At 46.2% G+C, this 15,842-nt stretch overlaps 1 protein-coding gene across 3 annotated transcripts in view; it reads left to right on the top strand.

Annotated features, from left to right (window-relative positions):
* Nucleotides 1-15,842, top strand: part of adcy8 (adenylate cyclase 8 (brain)) — an 86,501-nt gene that overhangs the window by 6,634 nt on the left and 64,025 nt on the right. Inside the window, exon 1 of one of the 3 annotated variants that reach the window (XM_028020157.1) lies at nucleotides 3,086-5,939. The exons of 1 other annotated variant lie outside the window; for it this stretch is intronic. In XM_028020157.1, the coding sequence (XP_027875958.1) occupies nucleotides 5,034-5,939 (906 nt within the window). In that variant the 5' untranslated portion in view covers nucleotides 3,086-5,033. Of the gene's footprint in view, nucleotides 1-3,085; nucleotides 5,940-15,842 lie in introns of those variants that run through there. One more of the 3 variants, XM_028020156.1, reaches the window with a different exon arrangement.

Below are 15,842 nucleotides of genomic sequence, written 5' to 3'. Positions count from 1 at the left end.
GTATATTATTAGAGAAAATTTTGTGAAGTTGTCAGAAATAGTATTTCATTTGAAAAGATGTGCAACAGAGTAGAAAGACTTAAAAAATATTTTATTATTATGATGTAAAACAGATTAGATTTAAAAAGAATATAGTTAAAAATATATGATTCAAAAATTTATTAGATTAAATTTTTTATATTTTTATATATATATTTGTATTTTTTTCCACATCTTCCATCCAACTTTTTGAGGCCCTTACTTTGAAAATCACTAGCTTAATTGGCTTTAGCTTCTTGTTTCTGATTGGATGATTGATGGATGAGAGGAAATGGAGAATCAAATGGACGGAAGAGGAAACGGTCAGATGATGGAAATGAGGGAAAAAACCTCCAAATTACAGAGAAAGAAAACTGTTGATCTGGACGACTGAAAAAATAAAGATCGGCACCTTGGAGTCACAACGGACCTGAGAGTCACAATTACATTAAGAACTGTGGAAACAACTTGTTATAAGCAAGAAGCAAAGATCCCAGCAATTCAGGGCCCCAGCAGTTTAGGGCTTCAGCAGTTTGGGTCCCAGCAGTTCAGGGCCCCAGCAGTTTGGGCCCCAGCGGTTCAGGGCCCCAGCAGTTTAGGGCTTCAGCAGTTTGGGTCCCAGCGGTTCAGGGCCCCAGCAGTTCAGGGCCCCAGCAGTTCAGGGTCCCAGCGGTTCGGGGCCCCAGTGGCTCAGGGCCCCAGTGGTTCGGGGCCCCAGCAGTTCAGGGCCCTGGTTCGTTCGGTCCCTCTGCTCTCCCTCCTGGGTAAAGCAGCCTCTGAGGCTGTGCCTCCATGCTTCGCTCATCTGTCACGTCGTCACTGAAACCCTGAATTACGGCCGGCTGGAATTGATGAGCTGTCACTTGTGACCCCGCCGGGCCTTCAGCAGGCTGACACGCCGAAATTAGCGGCGCACCGAACGGCAAACGGCTTCGTTTCTGAGGGAGCCGTGACATGTTCTAGAAGGAGGCGTCGCTCAGACTGATGCACTTCCAATAATGAATGCTGCTTTAATGTGACCGTGGCAAAATGAATGAGGGAGCTGATATATTTAGAGCAGCAGAGGAATTTAGGTGAACCCATTACTACAGATGGCTGTTGGCAGGAAAGACCTGCTGTAGCAGTCTGTACTGCAGTGAGTCTGAAGAAGCCTCTGACTGAAGATGCTCTGTTTTCTCTAGACAGATTCATAATGATCAGGGTTGTCCATAAATTTCTTGATTTTATGAAGATGAAGATTTGCATCATCATCTCCAGAGGTTCCACAGTCGTCCCCACAACAGAACCAGAACAGAAGCAGAACCACAACAGAACCAGCCTCTTTATCTTGAGGGAACTGCGTCTCACATTCGGCATCATAGACGTTACCTCACGTCTTCCTCTGAAAGTATTTTAATAAACTCATCTGAAAAAGCAACCAGAAATGGGTCTCAACAGAAAACTGACCCGACATTAAGTTCTAAATGTGAAACATTTCGTAAATTAAAGGACAAACAGATTTATTCACCACCTCATTTAAATGCTTTATTCATTAACATGAGGGTCATTTTCACTCCATTGCTAATGCTAATGTAAAAACCTTCCTTACTTACCTTTCTGTCGCTTTCTCTTCCTCGAACTGCCGCCGGTTCCTGCAGCGCCGCAGCGCACAGCAGCCTGGCAGCCAGACAGGAAGGAAGGAGCCTGGTGTTGGTTTTTCAAAATAAATTACATTTAAATTTATGGTTAATATAAATGTGCAAATATATATATCCTGTCATATAAAACAGCTCAAACCTGTAACCTTGATACATCAGGTTGTCTTATTACAGGATATTATTGATTTATTACATATTAATTAACGTTTCATTGCAGTCCTGGGCTGTGAATGTTTATTTATCCCTGTATTCTGTTTTTCCTCCTTTAATTTTGTACACTAATGCAGGTTTTTATTGAAACTCAGCTCTTGATCTTTCTGCTGAAAGCGTTCTGGTGGGTTTTCCCTCCCATCAGTCACACCGCCCACCGTCAGGGGAGAGGAAATGTTGAAAAGCATCCGACTCTTTCTGGATTTCTGTAACTCTGTTCCCGGGAATCAGCAGAAGGAAGAGCTACAGTAGAGACAGGGCGGAGGAGCGGAGGTAAAAATAGACTGAATAGCAATGAGGCGGCTTTCCCTTCTGCCTGGAGCCGTGCGTGGGGAGGAACTGGAGGTTCAGGAGGGAGTCGTTTTAATCCGGCGAGCTCTGACCGCCTTCGCTTTGAGTCTCCTCCTGCTCCAGGAGAAGTGGAGCAGAGGATGATGGAGCCTCGTTGGAGAACGTTTCACCTCCATTTTGGCGTCTTGATGAATGAATCGTCTTTAACCGGCTTCCCTGCGGCAGAGCGGGGAAAACAGATCTGTTGGGCATGATTGTAAAATCATCTCTGGGGAGTTTTTACGGGTGATTAGTTTACCGGTGGTGATAAACATGCGAGCGCCGCGATTAGACTCCGTCTTTATCACTCTGAGCTTTACTTACAGTTGGGATGATTTCAGCCAGCAGCAAAAAATTAAATGTCAAATGAGAAAGAGCAAAGATCAAAAAACGGTTGAGTGAAAACATGTTCACAAAAACTGATGTATGAACTGTAATCTGGACCTGACCTTCTGCTGACTTTATACAGATAATAACCTTTTGTTTATGTAACCTCTGTTCTTAAGTTCTGCTTGTTTGATGATATGTGGCACATTTCAATCTGCAGGCACCTTTTTGTTTTCAGAGAAAAATAAAAAATAAGATCAAAGACCATGAAGTGCCTGACTGAAATGAGTTGGGAAACCCGGAAACATCCGGATTCAGACGGACTAAAGTTACAGTCAGAAAACAGATGCTGCTTATTAAGGAGAAGTAAGAAATACTTCATTTTCCATCATTTCCCTCCATTTATCAAGTGATTTCAAGGAAAAATTCAGATTCCTAAGATCAGAAACTGAAAGGTTAAAGGTGGAAATGTACCCTGATATATTTCAGATCAAATAAACTTTAAAAATAACTCAAGTAAATACAAAAAGCAGTTTTTACATTACTGTTTCATTTATTAAGGGAAAAGGCTATTTAAAATATAAATCCCTCTCATTAAATCATAAATTCAATTTTATTAAACACGTTTTAGATTCAGTTTCACCCTTCACACCCAGACCTGCGTTTCCTCATTCCAAATCAGGAGATCCCTGCTGGCAGCGTGAAGTAGGCCAAACTTCAGATGTCTGCTCCTTCGGATACCCAGAAACTAAATCCACTGCCACCAGTTACCTAACGGTCAAAACAGAGCCAACCTCAGTGTCATTTGGTCATTTTAATATCGACTCCATGGGAAGAAGAAAGACTTTGTTTAAAGAAAAACCAGAAGGACTTCAGAGGCGACACAGCAGCAGGAGAAAGTTCCTCTGATCAGTCAAAACGTTTTGACCTTCATACCAAACTCACCTGGTTCCTCCATCCTCTCTGGAAAACATGAAGGCCGAATAAAAGCTGCTACCGTCTGAAATACCTGAGTCTACATGGAGGTTGGGATGAACTTTAAGGGGCAAACAAAAAGATTCTGACCGCTGACTGGTCCGGCCTGAAACCGACCGAACCTCCCGATGGGCTGGCCAACCCGCCCTGTTCCTGGACCGACTTTTTAAATGTCCATTTAGGATGTTTAGAAAGTTTTTATCTGCATCAGCTCCATTTGTACCATTATTGATCTACAGTCATATTATTCCAAATGTATTCGTGTTAGAACGGCTTAGTCAAAGTCCAGAGCCTAAATCTGTCTGTTATGTTTAAACTGTAACATCGCGTTGGGAAAAACAGAAGATCCCCCGTTAGTGGTCATAATGTTATGCCAGGTTGCCGTAAGTAGAGTCAAGTTTCCAGCATTTCAGCTAAAATCCCGAGGAAATCCGTGGGAACGGATCCAGAATGTAGGCTGGCTGCCTGATCCAAAAGTGACCCAGATACGGAAGGAGGCGCGAAGCGGCGGAGAGGAGGAAGGAGGCGCGCGGAGCGGAGAGAAGAGGAGAGTTAGCAGACAAAAGGATGAGCTGAGGCGCGTGGGATGACACCGTGGGTTAGCAGGAGGAGAGAGGGAGCGCAGACACACGGAGGGTGACGTCAAACCCGAGCGGAGCGGAGCGGAGCTGACCAGCCGCCGCTCTCTGCGCCTCTGCACGCGGCCGCCGCGGCTCTGAAACAGCGCGGAGGAGGAACCGCGGAGGTCTGACAGGGGGAGACCGGAGGAAGAGGAGGAGGAGGAAGATCAGCCTCGGCTCGCGCTGCACGGGGACGCGTTATTTATTTACTGGGTTGGAGCGTGGCGGTTCGCCTCGCGCTGCCAGACAGGTGTTACCAGCGCGCGGGATGGAGCTTTGATCCACGCAGGATCCTGAAGGTGGAGGCTCGCGCGCAGCAACAAGTTTGAGGTTCTGAATTTCCTCTGGATCCATAAATCGGATTTTGTGGAGTTCTTGTTCTGCTTTCCTTTTTTCCTCCATGCCTGGTGATTCTTTTGGGAATCTTTAAAGGAAAACTGGGAATTCCTGCACCGTGTTGATCCCGCTCTGGTTCTGGTTCCGGTTCGGTTGGACCCGGATCCTCCGACCCGCTTCCAAACAGAGTCTCTTTCTGTTCCACGGTCCCGGCTCTGCGTGGCGCCGCGACCCCCTGATGGTGCCCGCGGTCCGGTCACAGTGGCTCGAGCTGCGGTCGCTGCTCGGACGCGCCACGCGGTGATTTTCCCACGCGGGGATCATGATGGCTGGTCCGGTAGAGGCAGGATCGGTTCGAAAGGCTCTGTAAGGGATCCGCTGTCTTGACAATGACCTCCAGCCGCGCTTTGCCCCGCGCCGTTCCCACCCCAACCCGAAAGAAAAGCACGCGCCCTCGGTTCGATGCGCACGAGAAGACGTCGTGTCCCCAGAACCGCTGATCCGACTGAGAGTCCGTAGGAGCAGGAGGAGCAGGAGGAGAGGAGACACTGAGACAGACGATCGGAGCTCGGAGGCGGTGATGGAGCTGTCGGAGGTGCGCTGCTCCAGCGCGAGCGAGGAGCTGTACACCATCAACAAGACGCCGAGCAGCAGCGGCAACAGCAGCGGCAGCGGCGGCGGCGGCAGCGCGCGGCCCAAGCGGCTGCTGTGGCAGAACGCGGTGCGGCACATCACCGAGCAGCGCTTCATCCACGAGCAGGGCGGCGGCGGCGGCGGGGGGGCGAAAGACGACCCCTTCGACCCGATCCAGGGCGCGCGGAAGCAGTCCGCGGGCCGGACCTCGGTGGGGGACCGGCACAACAACGGCGGGACCAAAGTGTTCCCCGAGCGCGCGAGCAGCGACCTGGGCTTCCTGCAGATCGACTGCGCGCCCAGCAACTCGGACTTCTTCCTGAACTGGGGCTACACGTACCGGGGCGTGATTTTCCCCACGCTGCGGAACGCCTTCAAGTCGCGCGACCTGGAGCGGCTCTACCAGCGCTACTTCCTGGGCCAGCGGCGAAAGTCCGTGGTGGTGATGAACATCCTGGACGTGGTGACCAAGCTCACCCTGCTGGTGCTGCACCTCACCCTGGCCTCCACCCCCATGGACCCCATCAAGGGCACGCTGCTGGGCTTCTTCACCGGCATAGAGGTGGTCATTTGTGCCTTAGTGGTGGTGCGGAAGGACACCACCTCGCACAGCTACCTGCAGTACAGCGGCGTGGTCACCTGGGTGGCCATGGCCACGCAGATCCTGGCGGCCGGCCTGGGCTACGGGCTGCTGGGGGACGGCGTGGGCTACGTCCTGTTCACGCTGTTCGCCACCTACAGTATGCTGCCGCTGCCGCTCACCTGGGCCATCCTGGCCGGCCTCTTCACCTCCGGGCTGCACATCCTGGTCCAGCTGCTCATCTCGGAGAGCGCGCGCTTCTTCACCAACCAGGTGAGTCCTCAGCGCCTCACCTGTCACCTCCCCTTCATTCGCTGCTGCTTCAGGTTCAGAAACTGTGATTTCCATTTGTGATTTTCCTGAATTTGTCCGTGGAGCAGCAGAGCGGGAATCTGCGGTCTGTTTTTCCTAATCACATGTGGCAGTTTGTTTGTCTGCAGTTTTTCCGGCTGCTGAGCTTTCAGCACCGGGAACTGTCCACCACCCGCTGTCAGAGGAGTGGCTCCCCCTACCGGCCAGCACTAGGTTTCTTCTCAGCTGCGCAATTCGCAACATTAGCTTAAATCTCATTTAAAAACCTTTTATTAACTGTATTCACTGGAAATTGGATCGGATCAGAGTGTACTAGAGACAGATCCGCATTAGCAAATGAATGAATCTTGATTTGCATCAAGCTGCAGCTGAAGGCCTGATGGTGGAGCGTCAGACCCGGAGCTGCACTTTGTTGTTTTATGATCAAATCTGTTTACTCAGGCAGACAAACATTTGCTGCTGTACGGAAGCTGAGTGGGTTTGTCTTCACTCGGTTTTTCCTGTATTTCTGCTCCAGTCCTTTACAGAGGCGTTTCCACTCCTTTTTATTTAGTTTTAAACTGACCGTCACCAGAGGTTGAGTTTTTATGAGCTGAAATCTCTGAAATATTTAAATTCAGCCCATACTTTGTAGAACCCATGTTTTCATTAGTAGGTCTCTACCGGCTTCCTGGAACCCAGAATGTCTGTAAACCTTCAGTTCACCACAGATTCTCAACTGAACTAAAGTCTGAACTTTGACTAGGCCGTTCTGACACAGTAAGCCTTGATCTGAACTGTTCTGTGTTCAGGATCGTTATTCTGCTGGAAGCTGAACCTGCTCAGGTCTCAGGTTTCCTTCAACTTCCCCACAGCATCATGCTGCCACCATCCTGTTTTTCTTCTCACAGTGTTTTGCAGTAAAAAGGTTTCATTTTGCACATGTTTACTGCATGTTTTGGTTAGTTAAACAGATTTTAACTGTTAAAAACCATAAAATGATCTGATTGGATGCTGGAAAAGAGTATTGTTGTGCTAGAAGGAGTTAGCCTAGCAGGGAAGCTTTGCTAGCCCAAAATAGCATCTCAGTGCTAAACGTGTAGCAGCGAACGCTAACGTCAGCGTCCATATTTGTACAGAAGCTCCAACAATGATCAGGACTTCCTAAAACTCTGGATAGAAAAGTTTTGACGGAGCGGCAGAGTATCCATCAACACGGAGCTTCCTGATGTTCTGAAATGAAGCGAAGGAATAAAAATGTTCACGATTGCTCAGTGGTTGTTGCAGCATCAGTGGACTGGAGGCTGGTTCTCAACTTTGTTTGGATTTTCTCTCTTAAAGGTGAAAATCTCACCAGTTGCCTGACAGCGCGGCTGTGATTCAATCAGCCACACTGATTGTTCATCTTTAGAAACTTTGCTCTTTTTTAACACCTTCGACTCACAGACTCAGCTTGCATTTTTTTGTAAGTTCGGCATCTTCTGCAGATCAATTAGTGGATAGCGTTCTTGGAGAAGCTGTTAGCTGGTCCAATGTAAGCCTCAGACACGCTGATAACAGCAGCATTCATTCTGCCTCTAATATCTCAGCTGGAGTTATGTCTGCTGTGGAATTGGTTTTTGCCTTTTGCAGCTTGATAACACCGGCTGATTCCTCCTCTTATTGTCGAGAGGAATCTGTAACAAATCAGTCTGCGTGGACCCGAATGTTCTCTCTCTCTCTCATGAGATTAACCGCGCTCTCTCCAGGAGCGGTCGCAAAATGGGTCTAAATTTAATCTGGAGCCCTGATGGATCAGACATCAGTATAAACGGAGACAAAAGCAGCTGGAAACACGACCCACGATGCTGAGAATACCAAAATCAATGCCGGGATTCTGCAATAACTCACATAGAGAGGGTCTAAAAGGCTTACAGGCCCTGGTAGGAGGGTCAGCTGCTTGTTTTATAAAACAGAGACCAAACTTTCTACCTGAGCTGCAACGTATTTAATGTGCAATTCAGCAGAAAAACAAAGAGTAAGGAAGGATCGTACCATTTGGATTCACTGCACCGTCGATCATCATCCCACAGAGTCCAGGAGATTTCAGTCAGACCTGGATGTTTTCTTTGGACCAACAGTGCAAATTATTACTGTAAAAATCTTTCAAATGTGTATAAAGACATAAAAATATGTATCCTCACCCATCAGGTCTTGTTTTCATATTTCCCTTTAGCAACTGAATTTCAGGATTTTTGAGCCTTTTAAACCAATTATTGTAATAAAATGTTTCCCATTTTAATGACGTGGATGAACTTTGTCACGTCGTACATTTTCAACTTTGGTCATAATATTTATAAAACGTTAAAGTAACAAAATCAGAAACTGAGAACTTTGCTGTTTCACACCAGTGAGACAGACTGACTGTCATCTTAATGGTTAGCGTTAGCTTGTGCTACGTTTTTTATATCTGTTTAGTGGTTAAGCAATAACTTCTGTAATGTTTTTATATGTTAGCGGTTTGGCGTTAGCTTCTGCTAATTTAGCTCAAAGATTCTTGTTCAGTGAACTAGTGAACCTAATGTTTGCTTTGTTGTGCTCACACTGTCAATTTTAGTCCAAACCTTTTTTTTTTTACCCCTCCAGGGGGTATTTATATGCCCCTTATATGACAGTAGGCTGACAGGAAACGGGGAAGGAGAGGGAGGAAGACATGCGGCAAATAACGTCAGGTCCGGGAGTCGAACCCGCGACGGCTGCGTCGAGGACTCAAGGCCTCCAAATACGGGTCGCGCTAACCACTACGCCACCACGGCACGCACTCCAAACCTATTTTCTCCTTTCCTACCATGGCGGCCATTTTGAAAAATGTCCACCATAAAAAGGAAATGTAAGATGAAGAACATATTTAATGATTTCTATGGTTCAAAGTATGTAGGTTATGATTTGACACTATACACATTTATCTGGTTGGTAATTTTAGTGCAAAAAATAATTTTCCATGGCAGCTATTTATGGCCATCTTGAGAAGTAATAAAAATAAATATGGTTTCTGTCAATCCAACAAAAATATTCATCTGGGATAAATATTGGCAAATTTTGTGCAAAAATCAATTTTCTTTGATAACAAAAAACAACAGAAATAGTTGTGAGCATCTATGTAATGTTAGGTTCTGGTGACAGTATGATGAGTTCTGTGCTGCAGATTTACTTACAGAAAGTCACAGACGCTGTGATCAGCTTTAAACTTTAAAATGCTTTAATTATTTTTATTTTAGAGAAAGTGTTGGGAGAGCCAATGGTTTCTTCTTAATGTGGGATTTTAATCACCTCTGTTCTCAAACTACAGGTTGGATTTTTCTGAAACTTCCAGTATTAGATTACACCACGAAAATAAAACAGATTTAATATTTAAGGTTTTTTTTGTTTTACCAGAGGTGCCAGTGAATGTGGACAGTACCCCAACATAATGTTCATGTTTGCAGTTTTACCTTGTTGCAGAATGTAAAGCAAATGAAGTTTTACATCAGGTCAGACGAGTTTATCTTAGTCATATAATAAATTCATTTGTAATCTTTTTATTCGCAGCAGAACCGGTAAAAAAAACCGTGTCAGTTTGCAGCCAGGACTTATTTTCAGCTCCTGTGTTGACGCAGCTCACAGGCATCAGGGGAACTCCAGGAATACCTGACAGATTTCTGCTGGGCTCCTCACGATGCCGCCCACAGTAAGACTCACTGAGCATGCTCAGTGCAGCCGGGAGCGCTGCAGCTTCACACTGCATGATGCCGGTCCTCAGTCTGAAGCTGCAGCAGATGTGCTGCAGCCGACTGCATGCTGCACTGCTCACACAACAAACAGTCAAATCTCTGGCACTTACTGGAACTCAGGTTTATCTGAGCTCAGGTTTCAGTACCTTAACGGAGAAATTTATCTTTAACAGTAAAAACCTCTAATTATCTCTTCATCACGGCTTAATGGAGAGAAAAATTAAAAAGGTTTGACTATGTCTGCGTTGGGACTGAGGGGGAACGTCTGAAAACTAAACCAAACTAAACCAAAGACTGCAGCAGAGAAGCTTTTTCCTCTTTCTGCCTGAACATTAAGCTTTTACACGGAAAACTGGAGTTTTATGATGGAAACTCTGCAGCATCTCTTGACATTTTAGGAATTCTAAATCTAAATGATCGTTATTATTATTTTGTTTACAGTAAGTCTGAATTTACCAGAGCAGGAAAAATAAGTGGAACAAGAAGAAAGTTTAACCTAGATGTTAAATGAAGATGATTGCAAACATGTAACTGAGAGTCTATCGGTAAAGGTCTCCTTCCCAGGGCTGAGTTTGTCATGGCTGACAGACGCCTGCCTGCTGATATCATAATTAAAGTCATGTTTTGCATAAGTCGGTGATCTGTGGGAGCGCTGGCTGATGAGAGCATTAATTAGCATCCAGCCGGGCTGAGATACGTCTTTGCTTGTGTCTCCACTAACCTGCTGTAAGCTCTGCAGGGGGGAGGATGTTTTACCTTCAGCCCACCTGTCCCTGCAGTGGGACAGGTGTGGCTGCAGTGGGACAGGTGTGGCTGTAGTGGGACAGGTGTGGCTGCAGTGGGACAGGTGTGGCTGTAGTGGGACAGGTGTGGCTGCAGTGGGACAGGTGTGGCTGTAGTGGGACAGGTGTGGCTGCAGATGCAGCGGCGGCGGTGGGATTAGGACAGCTCAGGCTGAACGCGTGGAGTCAGGAAGACTGAAACATCCCGGACTCGAACAGAGTTAATCTGCGCTCATTAACTGTGTTTGCTGAAGGACAGGATGAAGGTTTTGCAGCCAGGACTGCAGCGGGTTGAGAGGACAGACTCACATGTTATTGTTTCAGATCTCAGAAACAGGGATGCATCAGACATTGTGCTACTTTATGCTGTTCGTTTGCCTTGGATCAAAAGGAAACTCTGGTCCGCCTACTAAACCCCCTCTGGGTTCAGTTAAAGTGAACTCTGGTTCGGTTTGAAAGCATATGTGAACACCAAGCGGATCAGAGACCACTCCAAAAGCAGGAAGTGGACTACTGCGCAGGGCATTCTGGGTAAACAAGCCTAGCGCTAGCAGGAGAAATGACTCGTCTTTTACTACAGACAAAAGACAAGTCCTACAATCGCTAAAATCTGACGCCACTACATTCATGAAGAAGGAAGTTGCACTCAGAGTCTTCTTCAGAGGTTTTGTGTCATTTCCTTGGTGCAGCACCCCCACAGGCCAGGAGGGGAACAGGTTGCTCAAAGGGTTTGGTTGGCTTGATTCAGAGCAGAGAGAAGGAGAACCACAGCAGCTGCAGATGGAGCAGATGACGAAGTTTGGTTTCAAATCAAACAGAGTCTGCTGGACTATCAGGTGTGAAAACATCTTAAGAATATATTTTTCCAAAAATCAGGAGTTCTTTTACTCTTTGCTGGTCCAGTGGGGTCTCACTGACTGTATGTGCTTTCATGAAGCTTTTTTGTTGTGTGGTTTCTGGAACTGACAGTCTGTTCTCCTGCCGCTCCCTGGCAAAATGCCGCCCTGTGCAGAGAGCCGCATCCCTTGTTAATACTGCCTGCTCTCTCCTCCTTGCTTCTCGTTTGCTGGTTCTCCTCTCTGCTATTAGACAGCGATGAGGTTGTTCTGGTCAGTAAGAGGAGCCTGTGTGAATGCTAGTACGGCATTAGCATCATGAAGGCACTAGTGACAGTGTGTATTCTCCTCACACACACCCTGAGCTGTGTGCGCATTGATTAGCTGTACTTCTCGTTTCCTCGTTCAAGGTCAAACCGGGCTTACCGGAGCGTCGGCTGCACTGAGGAGATAAAGGCGGGAAAATAACACAAAAAAGCCAAGTGTGGATTTGACACGGAGACAACACGCGTGTGTGTGTGGGTGTGTGTGTTTTCAATCTTGTTGCCTTCAGCAAGCCCTCAGGAGAGGAGGGTGTTGTAGATTTTAGCATTCTAACAGCTTCCTGTTCGCCTCTTGCAGCCAATCAAACGGGTTTTTTTAACGTCTGTTCAGTGACGTTTGCTTTGAACAGGCGTCACATTTCGGCACGGCTCACGTCTTCAGAGATTTCCTCCTGAAGCTGTTTGCACCAACAACCGCAGCTGATCAAGGAAGCCTCGTTTGAAGATGGGAAATGAATTATTTACTCTAAATGTAAAAGTTCTCACGTCTCCGTCTGTTTTATCTCCGCATGGAGACGATGTGTTGCTGTGGTTCCTTTATGTGTTTCATCTTGGCTCCAGACCAAACTAGCAGAGAAAATGTTTCACATCACCTCAGCTTTCATAAGGTTGAAATGGTTTTTGTAACTCTTTTTAATGCCTCATCAAAATACAACAGGAGTTCAGCATAAAAGTTTTCTTAGGCTGCATTCGCACCAGCCCTGTTCAGTCCGCTTTAATCCAACTCCGGTCCATTTGTCTGGGAAGTCTGGTTCGGTTGGGTGAGGTGTGAATGTGTATTCGAACCAAAAAACTCAGTCTTGGTCCTCCTACTTACCTCCGTCCCTGTTCAGTTAAAGTGAACTCTGGTTCGGTTTCAGGAGTTTGTTGAAGTGAGTTTTTCAACATTCCTGGGTTTTCTGGTCCAGTTTCTGGAAATCTGAATTAATGAGCCGCTAATGTTACTCATGTTGACCACCATTGAGTCCAGACTCATTTGGGTGTTGCTTGTTTGGTTCTGGTCCGTTTGGTTCTGGTCTGTTTGGTTCTGGTCTGTCTGGTTCTGGTCTGTTTGGTGTTTTGGACCTCTTATTGGTCGTCCCTCAGCTGCTGCTCAGTTTCTGCTTCCCTAACCGTTCGGTACCGCTCAGGAACTCGGCAGCCATGTGGATCTTGGCAGTTTCTGCTCACTGGAGTCAGATTGACCTTTATGGAGCCGTTGCCTGTCCAGGCAACGTTTCGCTCGGTTGCGTTTATGTTGAAACTCTCTTCCCTGCGTGGCGACGCTTCATCGGCGATCGGCCAGCCGGCCCGGCGGCTCGCTGCCTCGGCCCGATGAAAGCGGCTCCCCTGGGAGGGAAGAAGCTCCAGCTCCGTCCTTCTCACCTCTCTCTCACCCTCCGCCTCCTCCATCTCACCCGTTTCATGCGGTTGATCTCAGACAATCTCACTGTTACCAGACACGGCACTCAGTCGCTCTTAATATTTAATGACATCTCAGAGACGGAGCTTTCTGTGCTTTAAAAGGCCGAGTTTCCCAGTGACATTTCTGCCCGCGACCTCCCAGACTTCAAGAATTACCAGAGTCTGAAAGCTTCATTCGTCCATCGTCTTCATACATATCTCATGGGTGAAGACAGGAAATGACATCAGGAAGTAAACACTTTTTATACCTGGTGAAATTACTCCCCAGCTTCTCCAGAAGATTCAGTTTTTCAGTGAGAACAGGGCAAGTTGTTAGGCTGAGAAATAACTTAAAGCTTCTTCCAGATCATTTGCTGATTATGTAAGAGTGACGCCTGCATCGGCGGGGCTTTCAGCGGAGATACGGAGAAGTCCAGCTGGAGGGGAAAGCAGCCGGCTGGTGGGCTTTGTTGGCGCAGCAACTGTGGAGGACAATCTGGCATTAAAACGCTGCAAACTGTTGTGCCAGAACCTCATGTTGGTACGCGCCGATCTTATGCTGTGTTCCTGCCATCCTCTAAGTTAAGGCAAACTTTTAATTCTGCTGCATTTACTTAGTGGAAGAAGTTTCAGAAGTTTAGAGCGTTCAGACCATTCCTCCTCTACAGCCTGATTCCTCTCAGAGTCTACAGGTCAAAGGTCGATTGGTTGATTGTGTGCTTGGTGAAGCTTCTTTTGATGATTTATTCATGTGTTGAATCATTAACACCAGTGGCGACCAATCTTTACTTTACTACTAATCATTCTGGTTCGTGGTGCCACTCTGTCGACTTTGTGACTGCTGCCAAACCTGGAGCCGTTTTTCTGTTATTGGTGACTTTTTCAACAACATGTGAGAGCTCCAGTCGCTCTGCAGCAGCTGTCCTGAGTGCCTGATAGAAACTGGATTACTGTATGTAAACCCAGTAGATCTGTTTCCGGCCTGCATGGTGGACCAGATAGAGTCCAACGTCAACATTCATTCTTAACGACAATAAATTCAGTTTAAATAAGTTATAATTAGGACCAGAGATGTGACTTATTAGTTGTGATTAATTAATTACATATATTTTAATGCAGTTATTTGCAGTTTGGTTTGAAAGTGGAAACCTTTGTGTTGTGTTTCTGGTACGCTCATGAACACATAGCTGCGGTTGCTAACAGCAGTGATAGATGACTAAACTGTTTCAGCTCATAGGAGGTTTAATTTCTGTTTCTAAACAATCTGATTGGAAAAGACTTTTGTTGTGTTGAAGTTGTGCTAAAAGCATTTAGCCTTTCAGAGAAGCTATGTTAGCCTAAAGTAGCATCTCAGTGCTAACCATGTAGCAGCTAACGCTAATGTCTGCAGTCCACATTTTTAAAGAAGCTCCATGAAACTCTGGAAAGCTGAATGACTAGATTAAGACTTTAGACCAATCTGGTTTAATGACCTAAATATCAGATTAAAAACTGTAAATATTTTTGTTTTTAGCTCTTATGTCTATTTGCTGAGTAATTCAGCAGCAAAAAGGGGTTTTAAATTTAGAATGTTGCTTATTTTGTTTGGTTTTCAATTACATGTGATTAATAAATGACAGACTGCAGTTAATTGATTTAAAACTTTAATGAAAACGAGTTAGATTTATATATTAGGAACATTTGGTGTGATGGAGGCACCGGCAGCTTTCTTTACTCTCTACAAACCGACCAAATGATGTTCCAATGTGTTCTGCTGAACTGCAGCGAGGCGTTAGACTCACCGTTGGTCACCTGGTCTGTTCCCGCGACCTTGACCTCTGAGACCAAACGAAATGGTCTGTCTGGAGGATTTACGGCCCAGCGGCTGGGCTGTAAAGGTGATGAACAGGAGCCCTCGCAGCACCTCATTTCCTCCTCTCTTCTGGGCTCTTAAAGCTTTTTGTGGACTGTGAGTGCCAGAGGAGCGTATGGACCAGATAAATCACCTCTCTGCACCGCCGTCAGTCCTGAAGCCGGAGGGAATCAAGAGGACGTTCTTACCTTGTTCTTCCTTTCAGAGCTTTTGTTGGAACTTGAATGTGAATTTAAACGCTCCAGCTTCCCTCCAGTGCCGTCGACCGACCTCCAAAGAAAGTTACCTGGAAGTCATTCTCATTTTCTTCCTGAATGTTGACTCAGCAGTTCTCTTTGTCTATTATCAGCCGGCCAGAAACACATTCATCTCAATGAAAGCCATGACGTCTTCCTCTCTGAACTGAACTGCTGACAGAACCTAATTACAGCTCATTGTGTCTCTGCCGGTGAGCAGGACACAAATACATTCTCCAATAAGAGCTTCTGGACATGAATTGGGTAAACTAGTTTAAGTTTTTCCCCTGATGCACCTGATGCAGGCAGAGCGTCAGCACTTCAACGCTTTCATGACGCATTCAGGACTGCAGCAAATTTTAATGCTCCATTTATGGTGAGCGTCTTTTGTTTTGTTTTTAAGTTGTTTCCTGTGTTTGGTGCTTATGCTGTGTTTATGTTTAATTAGTCAATCATTTTTGTTAGAAGTGAATGTGTGGACTGGTAGGCTACAACTGAGTTTCCCACTGGGATTAATAAAGTTGTCTGAGTTGAGGTTTTTAGGTCATGATTGGGCTGCTTGTTGTTTTGACCTTTTTTTTTACTTTCATTGTTCAGTTGACACACGTCCATCATTCAATGGACATAAAATGTCCAGAATCAGATGATTGCATGTTTCCCCCACAGGATGAATCAGGCGTTAGAAGTGACTGGCTCTGGCTGAAGGACGAGGCGTATCGATTAG

This window comes from Xiphophorus couchianus, chromosome 6 (assembly GCF_001444195.1).
Source record: "Xiphophorus couchianus chromosome 6, X_couchianus-1.0, whole genome shotgun sequence".
NCBI classification, from domain to species: domain Eukaryota; kingdom Metazoa; phylum Chordata; class Actinopteri; order Cyprinodontiformes; family Poeciliidae; genus Xiphophorus; species Xiphophorus couchianus.
The sequence above is the reverse complement of the archived record's forward strand: the minus strand, read 5'-3'. Positions and strand labels throughout refer to the sequence as shown.